Source organism: Urocitellus parryii, chromosome X, assembly GCF_045843805.1.
Source record: "Urocitellus parryii isolate mUroPar1 chromosome X, mUroPar1.hap1, whole genome shotgun sequence".
In the NCBI taxonomy this organism is placed as follows: Eukaryota; Metazoa; Chordata; class Mammalia; order Rodentia; family Sciuridae; genus Urocitellus; species Urocitellus parryii.
This window is the reverse complement of record NC_135547.1, coordinates 121139911-121162625: the sequence shown is the minus strand read 5'-3', so window position 1 is coordinate 121162625 and position 22715 is coordinate 121139911. Positions and strand designations below refer to the sequence as shown.

The 22715-nt window shown below is 40.1% G+C and overlaps 1 protein-coding gene across 1 annotated transcript; it reads right to left on the bottom strand.

The window, feature by feature from the left end:
- Positions 1 to 1089: 1089 nt before the first annotated feature.
- LOC144250718 (uncharacterized) lies at positions 1090 to 22033 on the bottom strand. Its single transcript, XM_077793669.1, has 7 exons — positions 21967 to 22033; positions 21735 to 21878; positions 13469 to 13527; positions 9697 to 9782; positions 8130 to 8168; positions 5203 to 5254; positions 1090 to 1311 (listed from the first exon to the last, which is right to left on the bottom strand). Exons 1-6 carry the CDS (start codon positions 22031 to 22033, stop codon positions 5236 to 5238), a joined length of 414 nt encoding a protein of 137 aa, XP_077649795.1. The 3' UTR covers positions 1090 to 1311; positions 5203 to 5235.
- Positions 22034 to 22715: the final 682 nt, after the last annotated feature.

Below are 22715 nucleotides of genomic sequence, written 5' to 3'. Positions count from 1 at the left end.
ATTCCCTATTGGGGAGAGAATACAGCTGTAAACAAAGCCCCTTTTCCTGTGCACCTTGCTTTCTAAGGGAGGAGAACCAGAAGACCAACCAGTAAACACATGCATTCACTTAGGGGAAGCACAAGAGCTAAAAAGGAAAATTCAGCAGTAGAAGGATATAGACAATTCCATCAATGCACCTCTGACCCCAAATACTCTCCTCTGTCCCCATTACTACACCATCCCACACCATGAATTCAAGTTATTTAAATTTATTCATTGTTCCCACTGGGTGGCAACTCATAGAGTATTATAGTACCTCAGCAAACACAATGAAAATGTTTTATCTATTTAGTCATAAAGATTTCCAAAAGATTTAAATTGTTGCTGAAAACATTAAACCCTCAATTTTCAAGTGAGATAGTAATTGTTAGGTACAAAAAATTCCTGGACTAAAACTCTAAAAATCAAGCATTCATTTTGAAATTTACTACTTAACGATTGCTAGATTTGAGACAAGTCATTTCATTATACATGAAGTATAAGAAGGGCTTAATCTCTTAGTGTGCCAGTGGGGGTGTGCTATTAGGATTTTAGTTGTGAAACTCCTTGTTATGTGGAATTGTCCCAAGTTTTGCATCATGCTGGTCGTTTCTCACCCTGACCATGTAAAAACCACAGTACTCTCCAGCCATAGATATAATCCCTAACATACCCCATGTCCATATGCTCCATGTGTAGAATCACTACCATACCCAAGTAAAAAACACTTCTTGTTTTTAATTCTTTTTTAAAAAATTTATTTATTCCATTTTGTTATACATGACAGCAGAATGTATTACAATTCATATTACACATATAGAACACAAATTTTCATATCTCTGGCTGTATATAAAGTATATTCACACAATTTGTGTGTTCATACATGTACTTAGGGTAATGATGTCCATCTCATTCCACCATCTTTCCTACCCCCATACCCCTCCCTTCCCCTCCCTCCCCTTTACCCTATCTAAAGTTCCTCCATTCCTCCCTGCTCCTCCCCACCATCCCCATTATGGATCAGTATCCTAATATCACAGAAAACATTCAGCATTTGGTTTTGGCTTACTTCACTTAATATTCTTCAACTCCATCCATTTACCTGCAAATGCCATGATTTTATTTGCTTTTATTCTTTATCCATTCATCTACTGAAGGGCATCTTGTTTGGTTCCACAATTTAGCTATAGTGAACTATGCTGCTATAAATATTGATAGGCTGCATCCCTGGAGTATGCTGTTTTTAAGTCCTTTGGGTATAAACCAAGGAGTGGGATAGCTGAGTCTTAACTTCAAAAGTTTCAAGATCATGAAAAGCAAAGGAAAACAGAAACTGTCACAAAGTGGATCAGAATCAGGAGAAGAAGATTTTGTAATTTTTTTAAAAAAAGGACTTAGAAAAATGGAGAAATACTAATAGTGTCCATAGTTGAGTAATAATACTGAAACAATATTAATTTCTCTTTTGATCAATCTACCGTGGTCATTTAAAATACTATTAGGGAAACAGGGTGAGGTCCAGAGAAGGATTTCTCAACCCCAACACTATTAACAATGTGGCTTGGACACTTCCTGGATGTCAGGGACTGTATAGTACAAAGCAATATATACACTAAATACACATTCAATTGTGAAAACCAATAATATCTCCAGACATTTCCAAATATCTTTGGGAGCAGTGGTGGGTTGGAGACAAAATTTCCCAAAACAGACAACACAGGCTTATCTGTATGATCTTTGTGACCTTTTAGAAAATCTAAAAGTTTCCAAATTAAATACACATGGACATGCACAAACACAAATATTAGCAATACGCAGTTATTTAAAAGTTGCCTGGGTCGAAGGAAATTGTTTACAAGAAAACTTGGCCATGCTTTAATAAAAAAGTTCTTGATAGCTTAATAGATCACATACATATGTAGAAAATAACAAAGAGCTTTATTCAAATGCAAGATATTGACACCCATCAGAATAAGGATGCCCTTAATAACGATCTAGTTTTTTAAAGTTAGCTCTGCTATATACTCAAATGTATGAAATATTTATTAGAATGCTTCCTGCTGTCCTAACATCTTAAGAAACAGCATACCTATCCTTCTCCATGATTGACATTAGGAAAATAGGTTGCTATGGTTTAAATATGTTTTGTCCAGTCTAAAACTCACACTGAAGTTTAATCCCCACTTAAGATATTAAGAGGATGGACTCTTAACCAATACTATGGTATTTACAGGTGGGCATTTGGGAGGTGGTTAAGATTATATAAATCATCAGGGTGGAGCTCCGGTCATTGAATACTGATGCCTCTATAAGGACAGGTAGAGAGACCAGAGGCAACACACACACACACACACACACACACACACACACACACAAATGAACAATCTCCATCTCCCTTAGGACACTGCCAGCAAGAAGGCTATCACCAGACATGGGTCCTTGACCTTACACCTTCAGAAATATTAGCCAAAATAAACGGCTTTTCTTTTAAAAAGTAGCCTGCCTTGGGTATTTCATTATAGTAACACAAAACAGACTAATACAAAGTATATAGTTTTAGCCATTTGAAATCTTCTTCAACACAAGGATACTAAGTATCCTCCCAATAAAATTGTTCTGTCCAAAGGTATGATTCTTCTAATGTCTTAATAAATAGAAAACTAACCCAGTGATCAACAAATGTCAACCACAGAAATAAAGTCTAACAGATATGTTTGTATTTTGATTAAACATAAGCAGTTGAACTAGGAATTAATAAGCCTATCTCCTAAAGTTGCAAGGTTGTGGGAAAGGGGCCAGGGAAAGCACCACTCTGAAGACAGAAAGCAAAGGTTGTGTATGAAAATGGAGACACCTTTATCAGCTGGGGCTTCCAACTTGCTGGGATGATACTTTGCAAAACAAACTGATGTCTTGGCTCCCCCAGGATAAGAAATTGAGACCCACTAAGAGGGGAAACCCAGCATACAGAGCTACTTCTACTATGGCCATTGAATGCCATATCAACCATGGACACATTCTCCCAGGGTACTAGGGAAAAAGAAGAAGAAATGAGTGGGTGGGGCACTGTTTTCTTGTGTCTACTCTACACAGGCCCCTGGTTTAGGAGCACAACATAAATAAAGCATGCTTCATTCAATCACCATATTTACTAAGAGCTAACCTGATTAGCCAACATAGAGAGAGTGAACCTTCCCATAGTTTCAGGTACAAGAGTTGACAGATGCATATACCCTTGAATACCAAGGCCAATGTCTTGAGCCCACCAGAACATTAAGAAACAAGGTGAAAGCCAGTAACTCCTAAGATGCCAGAATCTGCACATAACTCCATGCCTTATCTGAGAATGGACCCAGGATATGAGGAAGTCAAAGGGCTTCTAGATTTCATGTGGCCTGAAAAGTCTTTGTCAGGAGGTTAGAATCTCTGCCCTGCTTTGAACTTCACAGTGTTTAAGCAAAGAAAACACTTTTAAATTCTATGAGCTAGAAGATAGCAAAGGAGATTCTCAAATAAATAGTTTGTTGACCTGAAACAAAACAGATTTATCTGGGTCCTGGAACATGAGGACAAAGTCCAAGTGTATCTTGTGCTGTAAGCTCCTCTACTCCTGAAGGGTGGGCCATGTGGAACTTAGTGGTTATAAAAGGAATGGATGGATGAAATAAGGATAACATCTCATTATTTCTGGAAATTTCCCCTGTAAGACCTTGAGAAAGGGCTGGGGTTGTTGGTCAGTGGTTATAAAATGAATGGATGGATGAAATAAGGATAACATCTCATTATTTCTGGAAATTTCCCCTGTAAGACCTTGAGAAAGGGCTGGGGTTGTTGGTCAGTGGCAGAGTGCTTGCCCAGCATGTGTGAAACACTGAATTTGAGGCTCAGCACCAAATTAAAATAAATAAACAAAATAAAGTTATTGTATCCATCTACAAACTATATATATATATATATATATATATATATATATATATATATATATATATAAAACCTTGTGAAAAAATATGTTTAACAGGGGCTGCAGTAAGAAAGGGAGGAAATGAAGGCAAAACTCCCCTACCCAGACTCAAAAATTCAGACACAATGTAACACAAAACTTCAGTAAAAGAAGCATCCTGGATATACTATAGATGCGGTGATCCAAAAGGAAGTGTAAATGTTGGACAGGAATGGTGCTAAAAGGTAGTAACATGAAGAACAATGGTAGAGAGTTCAGTAGTTAATTTATTAAGGAGTAAAATGATACCAGTTCCTTCCCATTATAGATTATGTTCATCTTGTGTGACTTCTCCATGGTCTTTCTTCCAAATGTGAGTACAATGAATGTCCTTCAAGATTTGTACAGAAAGGAAAACCAATCAATCAACAAATACATCTTGAATTAAACACCTTTTTTTTTGTAGTTGTAGATGGACAGAATGCCTTTATTTATTTTCATGCGGTACTGAGGATCAAATCCAGTGCCTCATACATATTATGCAAGTGCTCTGCCACTGAGCTACAGCCCCAGCCCAAATTAAATACCTTTTAAAAGTGTTTTTTGGGACTAGGGAGGTGACTTTGTTATAGAGCACCCACGTAGATTGCACAAACATCTGTGTTCAATCTCCACCAAAAACATAAAATGAAAAGTATGTTTTCATGTATTAAATAAACTGAAATGCCACTAGCACCACTGAATACATATCCTACATTTTCAAGTTTTTAAATATAGAGTTGATGGAATTGAGTTCACTAATATACTCATTTTGATCAACAGTTTTTAATTAATTTATTTTTATATTTTTATTGGTGGTGAGGGTCTAACCCAGTGCCTCCCACGTACAAGGCAAATGCTCTACCACTGAGCTACTTTAGGCCCTGACCAATGGTTTTTTGGTTTTTTGTTTGTTTGTTTTCTTTTTACGAATAAATTATACTAACATACACAAGCAGTTCCTTTAACTAAATCCGTAAAGAGAAAAAAAAATGCTTCCTCCCTCCCCCGAAGTGGGAGAAGCCCTGGTCTGAAGCAATTCTTTAAGAATTGGCTCTGCTGCCATTTCTCATCAATGGGGCCAGACAAAGCCAACGGTATCCAAGGGGTGGTAAGAATCAGGTTCTTGTTTCTGGAAATTAGAAGGACTAAATGGGAGCTGGGCTGCTGTTTTACAAGCACAAGACCGTTAATCCCCTTACCTTAGAGTGGATACAAGAGCATGTTGTTCCTTTTCAGATCACAAGACTTATCCTTGAATAATTAAGCAGAGGAAGAAATCCATTACATACCCTAAACCATTTAACTCAGAGAGAGAAAGCCATGCCTGAGTTACGCTTCTACCTCTATTGCTAAAAGTGATAAATTCCCTAAATGTCAAATTTTGCATAAACTAGAGAAATAAATTTCCCTGTTTACCTGGAAAATAGACCACAAACTTTAAATGTAGACCATAGTTTTCTTGGAAACTCCTTAGAACATTAAAAAATTCCTGTGAAACTGCTTTAGTAAATCTGGCCTAAATCATGTCATAAATGGTGGAAAAAAAAAAAAAAACTGGTTGCCATCATCAACCTACCTCCCAAGCAAAACTCAACCTAATCTAATGAAACATAGACATTACTCTTAAATTCATTTTTTCATCCATCTTCCATTCTGGTTTTCTAAGAAATCCCAGCAAATATCAAGAAACCCATTTGTTAAGAACTGTAAATAATAATGGTTGAAGGAATTGATTGGTTTCTTTCTTTCTTTCTTTCTTTCTTTTTTCTTTTAGTTGCAGTTGGATACAATACCTTTATTTTATTTATTTTTTTTATGTGGTGCTAAGGATGGAACCAAGGGCCTCGCATGTGCTAGTTGAGTGCTCCACAGCTGAGCCACAACCCCAAACCCTTGTTTCTTTCATATTTAATCTATCTTCCTATCTCTACCACAGCCAGGTTCATGGGCACAGGCTGGGGCAGAACAGGAATTGGTATACGCATGCTTTTACCCTCATGTCCAGCACACAGCAGGACTTCAGTGTAGGTTACTCAATTCCACACATCTGACTTCCTAGATGGCAATGAAGGAAGGAATAGACTTCTCACACCACTGCCTTTGGCCCCTCTGTCAGTGCTTTCTTTCTCACCAGATGGCATCTGCAGCAGATGGTGTAGCCTTCCTGTCACTTCCGGCTCCTAATCAAAACTGCACTCCTGCCAGCAACCTGCAGGTGCTCTCCTTCCAGCAGGTCTGGCCCAACCAGGGGCACTGAGTGTGGGCCCAGTCCTTCACCCTCTGGGCTCTACTTCTTCCCTACACACACTCCCCACCCCCAGCTTCATCCTGGCTCATTTAGAAGTAGGGGCAAGAGAGATGAGATCAGACAAGACAAGCAAAGAAAGGCAAAGTGCATTCTCACTGCCCAGGGCCCTCTCTGGCTCCCTCTTGCTGTTGGTGGTCCTTGGTCGTGGTAGGCATCCACAAGCTCTCTATTCAGAGGGCTCCTATGGGGTCTTTGGGGAGCCCTCTGAGATCTTCTGCACTGATGGTGTCCCAGAAAATGATGCTGCACTCTGACTTCTTCCAGTCCCCCCTCCCAACCATGACTTGGCCTCCAGTGGTGCACCTGTGTCCTCACTCCACCATCTTGCCTTGCCCTGCAGTTGATGTTCTGCTCAACAGGCAGTGACTCCATCCAATTCTTCTTGGAAGCTTCCTCCTAGGCACAGGAATGTATTTAGGTACTGACTGTTGAGAGAGCTGCCCTCTCTCACCCCATCTCCAGATGGGTCAAGCCAGCCCTATAACTCTGGACTTCTCCAGCTGAGAGGCTAGTGGTCTTTTCTGTCCCACTGCACACCCAGTGACTTGGGATGCCATCCTATCTCTAGAACCCTAGTTGCTGCTATTCTGGTGGCACCTGGACAGAGTCCTGAGAATGTCTTTGATTGGGGAGCAGCCAACCAGGAGATAATATGCCATCTCCCCTCTCACAGACACCTCCACCCTCTGATTCTATCAGTTCTCTACCTGGCTGGAGGTGGCAGGCAAAAGAGAAGAGACCTCACCCCATACACATGACCTCTGGTGTGCAATGGGCACCATCTAATCCTCATGGACCCAACTGTCCACACCCTGACTGGCTGCATTGGTGTCTGCACAGGAACCCATTCTGCCCTAAGTTCCCTGGGGAAGGGAGTGGCACTCTCACAGCCCTCTCTGCAGGCCCACACCTGCTGGCCCTCTGATCCTCTTAGGGAATCCCAGGATTGTGTTCTACCATCCACCTGCTCCCGGTGCCCTGACCAGATCGGCTCTCCAGCAAGTTCTGATGGATGCAGCCAGGACCTCTTTTCAGAAATCACATTCTGTTTCTGAGTCCACCAAATACTCATGTCTTAAGTATATACCAATTCTAGATCTCGACATATGAACTGGCTTCCTCAGGAGAGAATGAGCTCTGTATCACTGATGGTAATTAAACCTAATGAGAGTTACCATAGTAAGGAGGGGGTCAGAGATGGATGAAAACGAGAGAGGATTCAGCATTCTCTGAGTTACATGAATCTCTACCTTCAGTTCGTCAAATGTGTTTTATTTTCTGTACTGAACAGCATCTTCACCGTCTTTTCCAATATTTATGGATAATCAGAGAGGCAGAAGAGTGAGTTTCAACTCTATCATGCACTATGTACCCCCCTTTCCACAGGAGAAGCCTGGGCATTCAGAATGCAGCTTTCTTTGTGGCAGGGCATGTAGAATACAGTCCAGCACATGGATTACATCTCAAACACATCCTGCTCATCACTCACTTCTCTGTCAACAGTACTGCCAGGACTCCCACTGCCTGAGCCTTCACAGAAAAACTTTTACTGATCCCTGTTCTAGTTCTGTACTTTTTGATATTTACAACTGGCAACACAAGAGTATAGATACCCTAGGTGTAAAAGTCCAAGCAAAACACATTTCGTGCAAACTGATCACATATTCTTAGACTCCTACAATGTCTCAGCTTCTGAAGGAAAATATTCCAAAGGTGAATTCTTCAATACTAATTCGAAATGTCACATATTTAGTTGATTTTTACCAGGAAAGGGAACATTTTGCATAGCCATGCATCAGGTAATTTGAAGGTACTTACAGGAAGTAATAGTGCCATGAACACAGCAATGTATAAAACCTGCAAACAAGAAGGAGTAATAGAGAACACACAGACACCATACGGGTTAGCACTACCAGATAACCAGTGGCTTTGTTTCCTTTTCAATTTCTTATAATATAATCACCTTGTTTTTACTGAAAAAGTTTTGTATAGTTGTGAAAAGAATGCTGCAGTTTTTTTTTATTTTGTAGCCAATTTATTTATAGTATTCTCTTTTTTTTTATTTTATTCATTTAATTTTTTTTTACCAGATTTTTAATTTATTTTTTTAATGTTGGTTGTTCAAAACATTACATAGTTCTTGATATATCATATTTCACATTTATACCATAACAGTAAATACTTTTTCTGTGAAACAAGAAGAGAATTTATCTCAGGGAAAACTTTCTTTTACTATATATATATATATATATATATATATATATATATATATATATATCTCCTTGCAATGTTTTGACTCATGTGGAATATTTTGGTGGCTCAGAGGGACAGCGCTCACCTAGCATGCGTGAGGCACTGGGTTTGATCCTCAACTCCATTTAAAATAGAATGAAGATATTTTGCCACCTATTACTCAAATTATAATATTAAAAAATATATACATGAGATTATTACATCAAATTAAATCCCATATTATATATAACTATAATGCATTAATAAAAACACTAACAAGCCTTATATACCCGTACTGTCTCAGATAGAGCTGAGCTGAGGCTGAAGGATGCACTGAAGGAATATGGAAGATATTTAACACTCCATATGTGACACCTACCAATCTAAATGCTCTTCAGCTGTCAACAAGTATACCCTTACAGGTGTGTATGTCTCCCAATACCAGTGGCGACTGGTTCTGTCCTCAGCTAGCAAGTGACACTAAGAATGACTGGTGGGGGCGCTGGCTGGACAAGCTGGCTCCCAAAGAGAAAGGAACCCACACCCAGGTTCTCCATCCAGCTTAACAATCAGATAAGACATTTCACCTCTCAAAGGGAGGCACCAGAGAGGGAGTAGAGAGAAACCAGGAGTGTTACTCTCATCACAAATAGTGAAGGAAGGAAACATCATGAAGAGAAGATTCCTCCAGAGTAACAGAAAAAAAATGAGAGACTATTCAAAGTTGTACTATGTGCTTTTAAAGAAAACTTCCAAGTTGCTATGACAGATACTAGTTAGGGGAAGAACCTATACATATTTCTGTTATTTTTCAAGGTGAGAATAGAGTTCCTTACTACCTGCCTATTAATCCATCTGTCCACCCTTCTTCAAGAAAAGTTATATGTATACAATAGAAACACAGAAAGCTTAGGAAATATAACTGCAATTTTGGAAGTTAGTTATCTTCATATTGCCTGCTGAATGAAGAGCACCATTGAAACATGATATAAGAATTAAGCTAAGCTACATTACAAAGGTCTTTTAATGTTTAATAAAAATGGAGGACCCTTCCAACTGGCTAAAATTTATGTTCAAGATCAAGGATTAAAATAATCCACTGTCTTACATATTATTGCAAATAATCACTTAAGATTTTGTACTGTTTGCTTACTCCGTTGTTTCTCTGTTGGGAACTTTTCTCATGGAGAAAGCCACCATCGCTCTGAAGAGATATTCTTCATTTGTATCCCAGACATACTGAAAGAGAAGGAAAGAGAGGTATGGGGTTAAAAACGGTCCATTATGGGGCTGAGGCTGTAACTCAGTGGTAAGCACTTGCTTCGCATGTCTGAGGCACTGGGTTCCATCCTCAGCACCACATAAAAATAAGTAAAGATAATATGTGTTTATCTATAACTAAAAAATATTTTAAAAAAACACTCCATTAGATGCTACACTCATTCTCATAGTCTCCACACTCCCATCCCATCTTCTTTGTACACAGAAAACTGGAGAACATGATAAATCATGTACCATAGCATCTGGAGAAGGGCTTTTGAGACATTCCATAATTCCAAGTTTGATGTGTTTCCTGTTGTGCTCTTTCTTAAAAACTGCCATATTAGTAGCCAGTCAGTCAATAAGGCATTTGGACAAATCATCCTGGCCATATACTATAAGAGTTTAAAAATAGTCAAATGGTTCATAGCATAGCCCCTAGCTTTTAATAATGTATTTGGTTCCAAAATTAGTTTTACTCAGAGTAACTATAGTCCAATCTAATAAGATCAAGACATAAAGAAGAAACTAGTCTAGTTATAGACAGCACACAAACACTATTCAAAAAGGGATGCACTGTTTTCAGATTGGGGAGATGGGGAATAAGTCTGTTCAACTATAGGAGAATGATAATCCAGTATAGCAAATAACAATGAAAGATGCTAATCAGACCTTGCCAGGGCATGAATTTAAATTGCTTTTCAGATCTAGGAGATGATCTGACTTGATCTCCAGTCCTTTCATTGGTTCCCCTTAAAAACAAGAATATGATTTGCCTCAGTAGGAGTCCCGTTGGGGTCACAGAGCAAAGCCCCAAATTACATGGAACAGTACAGGATTGACCAGATCCACATCAAGGTGGATATCCTGCAACCCTCACCTGTTGATCTTGAGTAAGGGTGGAAGGATTGAAAGCGAGTGCACTGGAGGTTACATATTTCCACAAAGGCATTCAAAATGTTTCACTGAGTCTCTACATAGAAAAGGAATCAAGCACATGTACCACATAAGAAGAAAATGGACAACTTAAGAGAGGATAAGAAAAGAGGTGCCAATTTAAAGACAGGAATAATTTCTAACCCAAAGTTCTACTCCTGGCTAAACAGTCTTGCAAAAAGAAAGCTTGTGGAAAAGATATATACAAAAATGTTCACAGCAGCTTAAGTACCTGTTGCACATACTACTTGATGCATAACAGGTGCTCAAAAAGTGTGTGAAACTGAAAACATCTTTACATACCACATGTGACTCCAAGACCACATGGAGCATATGAGATGTATTTATTCATCCATCAGTTCAGATTCCTTGGTTCCTCACTTCAATAACATTTATGCCAAGGCCCTAATGTCCCAGCTCACCTTGCTTTCTGCATACATCTCAGGACCCTCAAACCCAGGCCAACCCCAAATTTTAGGTGAGTAATACAACATAATTGGAGAAAATCACAAAACAGGGACTATTGGCTTAACTCTAAATTCATAATGACCTACCCCCAAATTGCCTGGGAATCCCTTAGGTTTCCTCTCTCTCTCTCTCTGATGGCTCACAGGACTATTTTAACCTCCTATAGGTCTGCTGACTTATTATGCTTTCCTTCACACCTCACTTTCACTAGACACTGTTGCTTTATAATTTACAGATACATCTCAAGTCATCAACTTGAACTCCCTCATCCTCTTGACACCAAGATACAAAACTTCGTCCATAGAAGCACACCCTGTCCATCTTCTCTCTTGAAGGGCCAGACATGCGGTGCCTCTCCTATCAATGGCTATTCCCCCTACCTCTTTTAGGAATGGCTTTCCTGGCCCTTCTGATCATATAAACAATATCAGTTTTCCTCCCTCTTCTGTGTATTCAAATCTACCTGCAGCCTGTCCACTGCTCAAACTTTTCCCTTTGAGACAACAGTACAAATAAATCACTTCACTCACTCTTCCTTTCATTCATGCACCATCTCTCTCCTACTCTTCATAGTCAAAAGGCTCAAAGCAGTTGTCCATACTTCTGTTTACACATGTTCACCACCCATTTATATTTCATTCCACCTACTGCACTCCCTCTAATATCTGCCTTCTGGCTGTCAATCCACAAAAGAAGCTCTCTCTAAAGTGACCACTGACCTCCACATTGCTTAACACAACAAGCGTGTGTCAGCGTTCATGTTGCTTAGCCTCCCAACAGTATTTGAGGCTCTCAAGCACTTCTTTCATGTTCAAGCAAAACTCTTTCATGCAGCAGCCTGCATACTCCTGGGCCCAGTCCCTTTCTGAAACTAGAAACGTGATGACATGCCCCTTTGCTTTTTACTGCCCCACTTCCAGACACCTTAGCCTTCCTTCTATCCCCCATGCTTAGCAAGCTCCTTCACATATGCTGTTCCCTGTGTCATTCCTTCTTTTATCCATGGTTCACTTCAACTCATGGACCTTATAGAAGGGCCAGATACTAAGGATCCTGATGAGGCCAAAGCTAGTAATATTGTCAAGATTGCACATTTGCTTTTCTTTACTACATCTTTAATGGATGACTGATTCTCCCACTACCATAATCCCCATAGGGCAGGGACAAGTCTGATTTTAGGGTCAATGCATCTCCACCACCCAGCATGGCACCCACTCTAAGGATCTTAGGATGAGAAATCCTATACACTGGGTTAGGGGAAAGGGTATAGAGTGGATTCTGCTGTCAGTCTGCCTGGATACAGATCTGAACTCTTATCACTTGGTGGCTTAAGGTCCTGAAAGGGTCACTTCATTTCCTTGCATCTCAGTTTTCTTACCCATCCAATGAAAATAAGAGTACCTATACCACTTTCCTTAAAAGGTTGTTGTTAAGGGCTATATGAGCTGATAGCAGTCAAGTGCTTAGAAGGCTCCCTGCTAAAAAGTAAATTAAGTTCGCAGTCAATTCTGGGTGTTATTTGCAATTATAATTCACAAAGTAAATAATACAATGATATGTTGGTGGACTGTCCTGTAATAGAATTCCTGAAAATTCTTTTAGCACATTTTTTTGGGGGGGTTTCTAGTTGGAGGCCTCTTAATGACACCTGTGGGGGGAGTAATTTGCACATCACTCTGGGAAGCTGACACTGAAATTTGATAATAACTGACTTATTAATTCAAGTCTCTTTACTGTTTCTATATCCACAGAGGCCCTATGAGTATTTCTAAGCTTTGGTTTCAAAAGTATATGACATAGTGTCACTTTGGTGGTTCTAAAGAATTTAAACTTTACATTAGAATTTGAATTCTTGTGCTATGAAAGGCTTTCTGTATTTAGTAGCATTCCTTCTTTTCCATGACTAGAAAACAAGCTGCCCAGATTCCAAGGACTACAACAATGAGGGGCAGATCCAACCCAGACCCTCAGTCTCCTTTGCTCCACAATGCTGGATTAAGCGGTTCAAGTTCTCTAAATTGGTGTCATACAAAACTTCAATGTCTTCCTGCATACACTACAGATAAAGAACCTCAGGCAAGCCTATTGTAAACAATTTCTATTTTAGGATACTCTACCTTTATATTTAGAAAAGATCAGACTTCAAGTCTTTAGAAATGATATATTATCATTACTATGTAGACAGAGGCCCATCATCAGAGAAAGCAAGCACAGTTCTTAGGTAACAAAATTCAAAATGAACATGCAGGTGTTCCACTTACTGCTTTATCACCAAGAGCTCTTCTGATACTAAGTCTCACTTTAAAGGCGTTTTCTGCATCTGCCAGAAAAGAAAAAGAAACAACAGTATATGATAATAAAATCTGCCCAAACATAGCCTAATTAATCCTAATATTTAATGAACTAAAAGCAACAGAAAACAGAACTACAAGGAAACTGTCCCTAAACATCCCTGAAAGTTGGATGGCAAGGACCTTAGGTGGTTTACATTTTCTTTCAAACTCATAAAACAGTCACAGGCTAAACTTAAAAGCCACAATATGCCTGCAGATTTAGAAAAATAAAGATTTCTTTCAGTCAATGACTTGGTAAGCTATTGTTAAGTTTCAAGGCTACATACCTGGTGACAGAGTTCAGCATGAATAACAGTCACTAGAAAAAAGAGGAGCCACAACATTCTTCTGGAGTGGAAAACACAAGGCAAACTGAGAAAAAAAAATCCACCCTCCACTTAAAGCTGCCTTAGCCATTCTGTGACCGGATTAGAATATCAGAGAAATCAGTGAGCCACCATCTAAAAGGTTTAATAATTAACACCCATACACTTGGGTTAATACTGCAATAGAAGTGGCCCATCTCCTGTCAGTTATTTACAAAAATCTGTTTGAAAAACAGATTAGTTGTTTTTCCCAAACTCTACCTCAGAAGAATGTTTCCTCTGCTGACAGAATGGGGATCCGCCCCCCACCCCACCCCTTCTGCAGCCGCCTGGTTAAGTGCACAGTGGAAGGAAGGGAGTCCTCAATGGAGGTTTTCCTTGGCATGAACTTTCCACCTTGTCAGGGCTAAACTACCTGGTTCACAGATAGGCTCTTTGAATTTGGGAAGCAAATATCACTCCTTTCTATCTCTGGGGAACAAAGGATGCACTTCCCTGAGTGTCCTCTTCTGACTCTTACCTTGGCAGGTAAACATCCCAGGACAGCTTCCTGGGATGGTTTTGTTTGGCCCTAGGGTTTGGCCATTATTGAAAATCCAAGTTAGTGATATGGAGCGGTGCTGCCCAATGGACCATTCTGCTTCTTTGTTTTGTTTCTGTGACACTGGAGATGGAACCCAGGCTTTCCACATGCTAGCTAAGCGCTCTACCACTGAGCTGCATCCTAGCCCTAAATGAAATACCATTTGATGATGGAAATGTGCTGTGCTTGTGCTACCCAGTATGTAGCCCCTAGACATAGGTGGCTGTAGAGTAGTCGAAATGGGGCTGGTGCTGCTGAGAAACTGAACTTTTTGTTTAGTAGCATTTAATATAGTTTAGCCACAGTAGCTAGTGACTGCATTGGTCACAGCTACACAACTGTGACCTACAGCTACCTACCATGAACTAGACTCACTGGATTATTCTGCTAAGCCTCAAAACACCACCTCAGTTATTATAATCACCTGACCTGTGAGAGAACCAAGGATCTGGTGTCCAAATTGGCAGCAATGCCTTGAGTGGAACAGGTTTAGTGCCTAGGCTGACTACAATGGAACCCAGGTCCACCACACAGAGTGTCTCGTCCCCATAAATCCAAACGGAAATTGCAACAAAACCTCAATGGAATTTTACTGAACCATGAAGAATGAAATTATAGCATTCGCTGGTAAACTGATGGAACTAGAGAACATCACGCTAAGTGAAATAAGCCAGACTTAGAAAGCAAGGGTCAAATGTTTTCTCTCAGATGCAGAAGGTAGACCAAAATAAGATAAGGGGGGGGGGGGGAGTGAGGGAAATTCTATGAAAATAGAAGGGAGATCAGTGGAGCAAAGAGGACTGAGGGGGAAGCAAAAGGGATGGGAAAGGAGAACTGTGGGAAGAAACTGGCCAAACTATGCTATGTACATATAGAAAGTTAATTTCACCTTTATGTATATCTATAACACACTAATTAAAAACTTTTGAAAATTCCTTAGGCATCTTACTGACACCAATAGAAGTCCCCAGGCCCATGTCAGAGCTTTCCTCTCCCAAGTTGCCTCTTCATGAATTCAGTCCCCAGATTCCACCTCTTTCCTCAAAAATCATGAATGGAAAGTTTAGATTGGGTGCCCTTATGTTAAAGAGGAAATCAAGATTTTAAAAGCAACAATGAGGAAAAGATCAAAAATGGCACTTCTGCAGCATTTTAGAGACACATTGTTTCCCTTTCCTAGGAGGGGTGAAATTTTGTTGGAGATGACTCCTTTCTCTTAGTGTAATTCACCTGAAGGAGCTCTTTCTCACCCCCTTTGCTTTGGCTGCAAGGACAGAGTCAGAAAAGCTGTACCACAGGGAGGGGCTGCCCAGAGTTGGCCCAGCCAGTGTGGCAATTTCACTGTGACCTGTAGTGGAAATTTCCTAGAAGAGCTCACTTAACTATTCCCGGGGGAAAAAAAGGCAGAATAAATGAAGTTATCTGGGGGAGGAAAAGTCAATACACATAGAGTTAGAGATTACAACAAAGTATTTTATTTGTAGAGTGCTTGCCTACCATGGGTGGGGTAGGTCTTTAGTTCCACCCCAATTCTGGAAAAAAGGAAAGAAAAACCAAGATATATCATGTAATAAAGGTATCCTTTTATTTCTAATTATCAAAAATTATTTTAATCAGTTATTTATATTCCATTTATCAACTAGCTTTTTATTATCTATAATTACTATCATAGTGTTTTTCCCATTTGGTGCATTATATTGATAAACTTCTTTATATTTATTCAACATTTAAATTGGATTTTAAAATTTATTTTTAGCATGCTGTTGGGATTGTTTGCTGGATTTTCCGTTAAGATTTTAAAATACGTATTTAGACGAATATCATGTGGGTTCAAGTACTGATTGTTAAGTGTTCCCCTTTCCAGGTCCTCACACTATCACCTTGAAAATGATGTAGAAAGATTTCTAAAACTGTCCATGTTTAGAAATATTTACAATGCATAAAAATGAAGAATTTTGGACCATGCACATTATAGAGGAAGTCTTCTTAGAAATTTTTAATTTCTTACATGATCATTTATTTCAGGAATTTTTGGTTTGGTTTGGTTTTCTTCCTGGAGGTGCTAGGGATTAAACCCAAGGCCTCATGCTTGCTAGGCAAACACTCTACCACTGAGCTACATTCCCTAGCCCTGAGTATTTACAATTTCTAAGAAATTATTCATTTTGTTAAGGTATTACAGTATTCTCATGGACTTCCTGAAATATTTCCCATGAAATACCTACATTTGTTGCTATGGTCAGTTTATGTTTTCTAGTGTGTATATTAATATTTCACATTTTCCATTAAACTTGCTAGAGGTTTATATATCTATGTTGCAGTTTATTCAAAGAACAAGATTATGGATCTAGTTTTCAATTCTGTTCTGGTTTTCTGACTCATCATCTTGTGTACATTTCTTAAGTTCTTCCTTCTGTGGTCATTTCACTTCTTATTTTTCTAACGTTTGAATTAGTAGGCACATTTATCTTTTACTCCTCAGTTAACAATTGCAATATCCAAGGTTTTGAATTTTCTTTGGTCTCCTATTCTGGCCATATGACAAGGCACACAGATGTAAAGTGATCTCATTCTTATTTTCTAAATAGTTTACAATTACAATTTCCATTTTTTTTCTGTATCATAGTAATTGCCAAGAAAAGTGTTTCCTACCAGGAAAAAAAATAACAACAACAAAAAAACCCCTGTAGACCAAAATGGAACCATTCATAATATAGGCTTTTATAGGTCCTGCCACATGAATGGAAAGACAAAAGCTCAAATGACAAACATATGCTACCAATTACTTAACTTTAAATATGAAAATGCCACACAGTTACTTGTGACATGGAAGTAAGTAAAAGTAAATTCATTGTTATGTAACTTGAGGAGATTTCAATAAAATAGATGGAAAACAGAGCTAGATATCAGGACTTTTGCTTCTCAACATACTATCTTAATTTTCTTTTTCACAAAGCACACATTTAGTGTCTGTTTTGATGTAGAATTTGTTTTTTCAGTACTGGGGAGTGAACTCTGGGCCTCATGAATGCTAGGTAGGGGGCTCTACCACTGAGGTACACCTCCCAATCCTTTTGAATTTTGAGACAGCCGTCTCACTAAATTGCCCAGGCTGACCTTGAACTTGTGATCCTACTGTCTGAGCCTCTGGAGTCACTGGGATTACAAGCATCACCTGAAGTGAAGCATAAATTTTAAATAGCAAATTTCCTGAGTATTTTTATTTGTGTAACTCAGTTTATAAACTGTTCCTTTCAGCAATCTCACATGAGAGCCTAATAACTTATTAGCAACCATGGCAATCTTGACAAATGAGGCAGTTTCATTCTGAATATGTTACTATTTATTTCTAAATGTTTTAGACAGTAGAGATTAAGAGTTTAGATTACCATTGCCATGAACAACACAAAAGGCCACCCAGTCTCCTGAGACAGGAAAAAGAAATTAATTTCTCTGTTTTTTATACTCCACAACACCACTGCAAAGAAGTTTCTAGGTACATAAGTATTGATCTACTGTACATAACTATTGATCTACAACCTCTACAGACTTTTGACTCATGTAAGATGCATTATTGGTGTCATGGTTCCTGTACCCATTGTCCCCTCATTGCAGCCCCTCAACATGGCTCTGAACTTATGACTCACCTTACCCACTTTTCCCTGATGAGGACCCTGAAGCTCAGAGTACTTTTAAAAAATATTTTTCTTTCATATTTCCTTGTTTCTTCTTACAAAACATACTGTTCTGCTACTGTCCCCTGGGAACTTTCATGGTATTTTATAGAATGGATGCTGCCATTATTCACTAATAAATGCAAATTAGATCTATAACTAAATTTGTGATAATTTTGTTCTAGATAGTTCTGAGTTTTCTCATGGTTTGGGCAAGTCATGGTGTCTTTCCAGGCTAAAATTATAACAGACATGCTCTCTGGTGTAGTATAATCCATCCTTAATATTCTATTTTGCTGCCAGCTGGAGGTCACCCAGTCACGTTTAATACTGTCTACAGGTACTTCCCTTGCCAACCTCTACAGAGGTAGAGGAAGGTCACCTGGCCATGTAACTTTTAGGCTGTATGTTCTTATTTTCATAACAGAATTTTAAACTGCTCTAATTCTGGTTGATATATAAGACATAGGAATCAATCTCTCAAAGTTTCCACTCCAGGGTTTTAGTGAGCAAAAATGACCTGATTTTCATTAAAAGCCTCATCATGAAAAATGTTTTGTGGACTGCATAAAAGATGTGCACACAAAACCCTTATTACTGAAATCAGAGATTCTAGAAATGCTGTTGTTTGCAGACACTTACCCATCCTGTGCCCACAAAGATCTTTTTAATCTATTATAAGACTTTGTCCTTCTGAGTACAGACTCAGCTACAAAACTTCCCAACTTACTTATTCAGCCAGCCAATATGAATGGAGAAGACTTGATATGTGAGCAGAACCTGATTTGCCATCCAAGGGAAAGATGAGCTAAATATTACCCTGAATTAAACCAGAATATTGAGGATCTGAGTATTTAGTTAAACTGGAAAGTTTGCATGTTCATAAAATTGATTTAATGTACTATGTTTTGTGATTGTGATAACAGTTTACATACAGTAACTCCATATATATATATTTCTCACTTAACTAACAGTATGATCAGTGAGGAATTGAAATGTCCCTCAGGACTACAAAAGCTTAAGAAAAACTGTGTTTCTCAAAAACAAAATCCCAATCGGTTTTTATAAACAATGTAAAACCTTCAAGTAATTGTTATCTGCTCTCTTCCTTTATATATATATATATATATATATATATATATAGTTATACATGGACACAATATCTTTGTTTTATTTATATTTATGTGGTGCTGAGGATCAAACCCAGTGCCTCACACATGCAAGGCAATCACTCTATCACTAAGCTACAAACCCAGCCCATTATTTGCTCTTTTCTACGGCTATTTGGAAGCTTATAGTCAAACCTATTGCCCACCTTCAACTACTCTTCCGGATCCAGCTTTATTTATTCTTCCTCAATGAATTTCCCCTATGATTCTTTCAACTATTTCTTTTATATACTGTTGTTTATATTTGGTGAGCTGCTTCAAATCATTTGTAGAGAAAGTAAATATAACTAATACTATAAAAATGAAGGCAGGCCTGGCACAGTAGCCCAGCCCTTTAATCCCAGCCAGCAGGGAGGCTGAGGCAGGTGGATGGTGAGTTCAAAGCCAGCCTCAGCAAAACTGAGGTATTAAGCAGCTCAGTGAGACCCTGTCTTTAAATAAAATTAAAAAACTGGGCTGAGGATGTGACTCAATGTTGGAACCAAAAAAAGAAAAAAAAAAATCAAGGCACTAACAGGTATACTTGGTCCCATTTCATGTTAGTTTATTTTTTCAGGCAATAAATGATTGGCATTTGAAACATTTTCTATAAATGGGAGTTCTCAGGGTCAAGGTGTACATAAGAAAAATATTTTGTTGAAAACTGCTGTTTACTCTGGGCTACTTTTAGCTCAGCATTGTTAATCCCCTCCCTACTATCTTCACAGCAGAAGTGGAAGGAAGGTGAACAGAGAAAGGAACTCATACTTCATATCTGATCATAAAATGTTGACTGCTCGATGTCAAAATAGGAAACAAGATCTTGACTGCTGCCATATGTTGAATTATATGTAGCCAATCTTACTACGACAGAGGGAAAAACTACAGCCCTCTACACAAGTTAAAAAGGGCACATTTTCAGTGAGGATTTATTGAGAAGTTGTATAAGGGGTTGTCATAAGTACTTTGAAAGTGGTTTCCTTTGTTTTCTGCCCCCAAATACTGCTGCTAGTTCAATCAACAGACCAGCACTTACCAGATCCTTTACTACCAATCAATCCCCTTACTACACCATTTTTAACTTTCTCCTTATTTCCTGCCCTATCCAAATCCAAGTTGGGGGAACTTTTGCCTGTAAGCTCCTTGGGATATATCTTATTTGTACTGGAATATAATACTGGATGAATCCTCTTGAATGAATGCATGAAAGGTGAATAGAAAATGTCCTTCCTGCAGGAATGCTCCTTCGAAATTTCTGGGCAGAAAAAAATATATTAAAGCTGATAGTGACCTCCTCACTTTTTTCTTGTAGACCCCAGAATAGTAAACAGAGGAAATACAAGAGTAATCTCTGAGAGGACAGCAAGCAGAACTTTAAGTGTGGTGGTGTCTCAACAAGCCCTAAACACCATGAAGGAACAAGGAGCAGAGGGAGTGTGTGCTCATGCCACACACACACACACACATCTGCCTAGTATTTCAAGGGTGCTGAGGGGTGGAAAGGACACAGTTTCAGATGGCTCCCTAGGGGGGGCTAGAGGACATGAAACCTAGTTGGAAGGAACAGGGTTTTACCACTGGTTTAACAGTTCTGCTTCCTACCTGGTTTCTGTTCATTAAGAGGTGGTATTTAAAATGCTGAGAGAAACGTGAACAAAGTCGATTTTTAGAGGAAGATCAGAGAATCGTGGGCTCATTTCACGCTATAAATGCCACTGGTGTCTAACCCTCAGCTGGACAATTTTCTAAGGAGACCTGCCTTCCTTCTTGTAGCGGGACCTAGTCCTGGCGGGAGAGGTGTCACCACAATGGAACTGAAAGTGAGTGGCCTGGGAACACAGTGACAAGCGAGAATTAAGGCATGCAAATACGCATGCGCGGGATGGGAGCGACTACTGTGAGTCCAAGATTGTGGCGAGTAGCCTGGGAAGACTGCTAGGATTGGCCAGGACGGAGGAGTGTAGCAAGAGGGAAGGGATATGACAGGAAACCGGGGCCCTAGCCTGGTCAACGACGAAGGTAGGGGCCTGGGCACTGAGGAGCACAGGTCCCAATGCCCAGCGGAAGAGCCGAAGCCCGGGCGAATAGCCGCGGCGAGACCTGAACGAGAATATGGCCTGTGGGGGCAAGGGAGGGGCTTCGGGTGGGCAAGATGGACGTGACGGGCGGTCAGGAGGATGTAAAAGGCCTTATGCTCAGTGACGTGGACTGGACGGAGCGTGGGGGCGTGGCCACGGATGGAGGTGGGCTATGGAGTAGCGCGAGGGAGGGTCGGGCACAGGGCCGGAAGGAGGGGCCTGAGTAGGGGCCTGAAGTAGGCGGGACGCACGTAGGTGCCCTGAGCTTGGGCAGAGTCCGGCCGTGGCCTTCCTGCTCTTGCACGTAATAAGAACATTGGCCCCTACGGAAGACAGTGGCGTAGTCGCGGCGAGAGTCCGGTGTTTTTTTATAGATCGTACTCACCCGTATACACGTACTGGGGCAGGGAGCTGGGAGTGGAGAGCGTGGCCGGGGCGGGACTTCCGGCTTCATTGGTGCGGCCGGAAATACAGGGGCGTGGCCTGGTGTAGCGAATGACGTTTCCTGGCGTGTGAGGCGTGGCGAAGTCTGTGAGAGTAATCTAGATGGTCGCGCGCCAGAATTTTGACTGTCTAGCGGTAGCGACAAGGTTTCCGGTCTTTCAGTGTCGTTTGACAGTGTGCAGCGCTAGCCACAGGGGAGCGTAGTTTGACAGTGGGAGTACACCATGTCTCCACACTCATGATCACGCTCCACAAATGCACCCTGGAGCTGAAGAAGCTGTAGGTCCTGTCTGGCCGAGGTCCTGACAGGGCTTCTCTTATGAAGGGCGGGAGAGTGGCGGCGGGGATAGCTTCCTTTCCGTGTTAGCTCAGTTTCTCCATTGTAAGGATCACCAGACACTCTTTCAGGAAGCCGCTCATTTAAACGTAGAGAAGTTGTTCCCAGAGACTGGCAAATAAAGAAATTGCAGTTCCAGAAACCGCGGCACACGAGTTGGGACTCTCTTGGATCTGCATGATTGAGTTTGTCCCCGATTGTGCCAGGGGCAAAGGACAGACTCACAGCTATCGCCAGTGTAGAGGATCACCAGCACAGTTGTGTCTTGTGGATAAATCTGAGCTTTCTGCACTCTTCAGTTCCTCCTCCTGCCCTTTTTCTCTCGAGTGGTACCCCAGAGCTGGAGGAGAATAATCTCCAAAATACAAATATTGGTATCTGGGATTCTCCTTCAGCGTTAAGTGCTACTGTCTGAGGCTGCTGCTAACTGGTTAGTGTCAATATCATTGTAATTACCCCCCATTTATTTTTGCTGGAAAAGCTTGAGAAATAGGTGAAGTTAATAAAGATGTGTAAACCTTACTTTGGATAGAATTTGTTTGGTGTCAGCCACTGAAAATCAGTGTTATCTGGTTTTCCTACGTG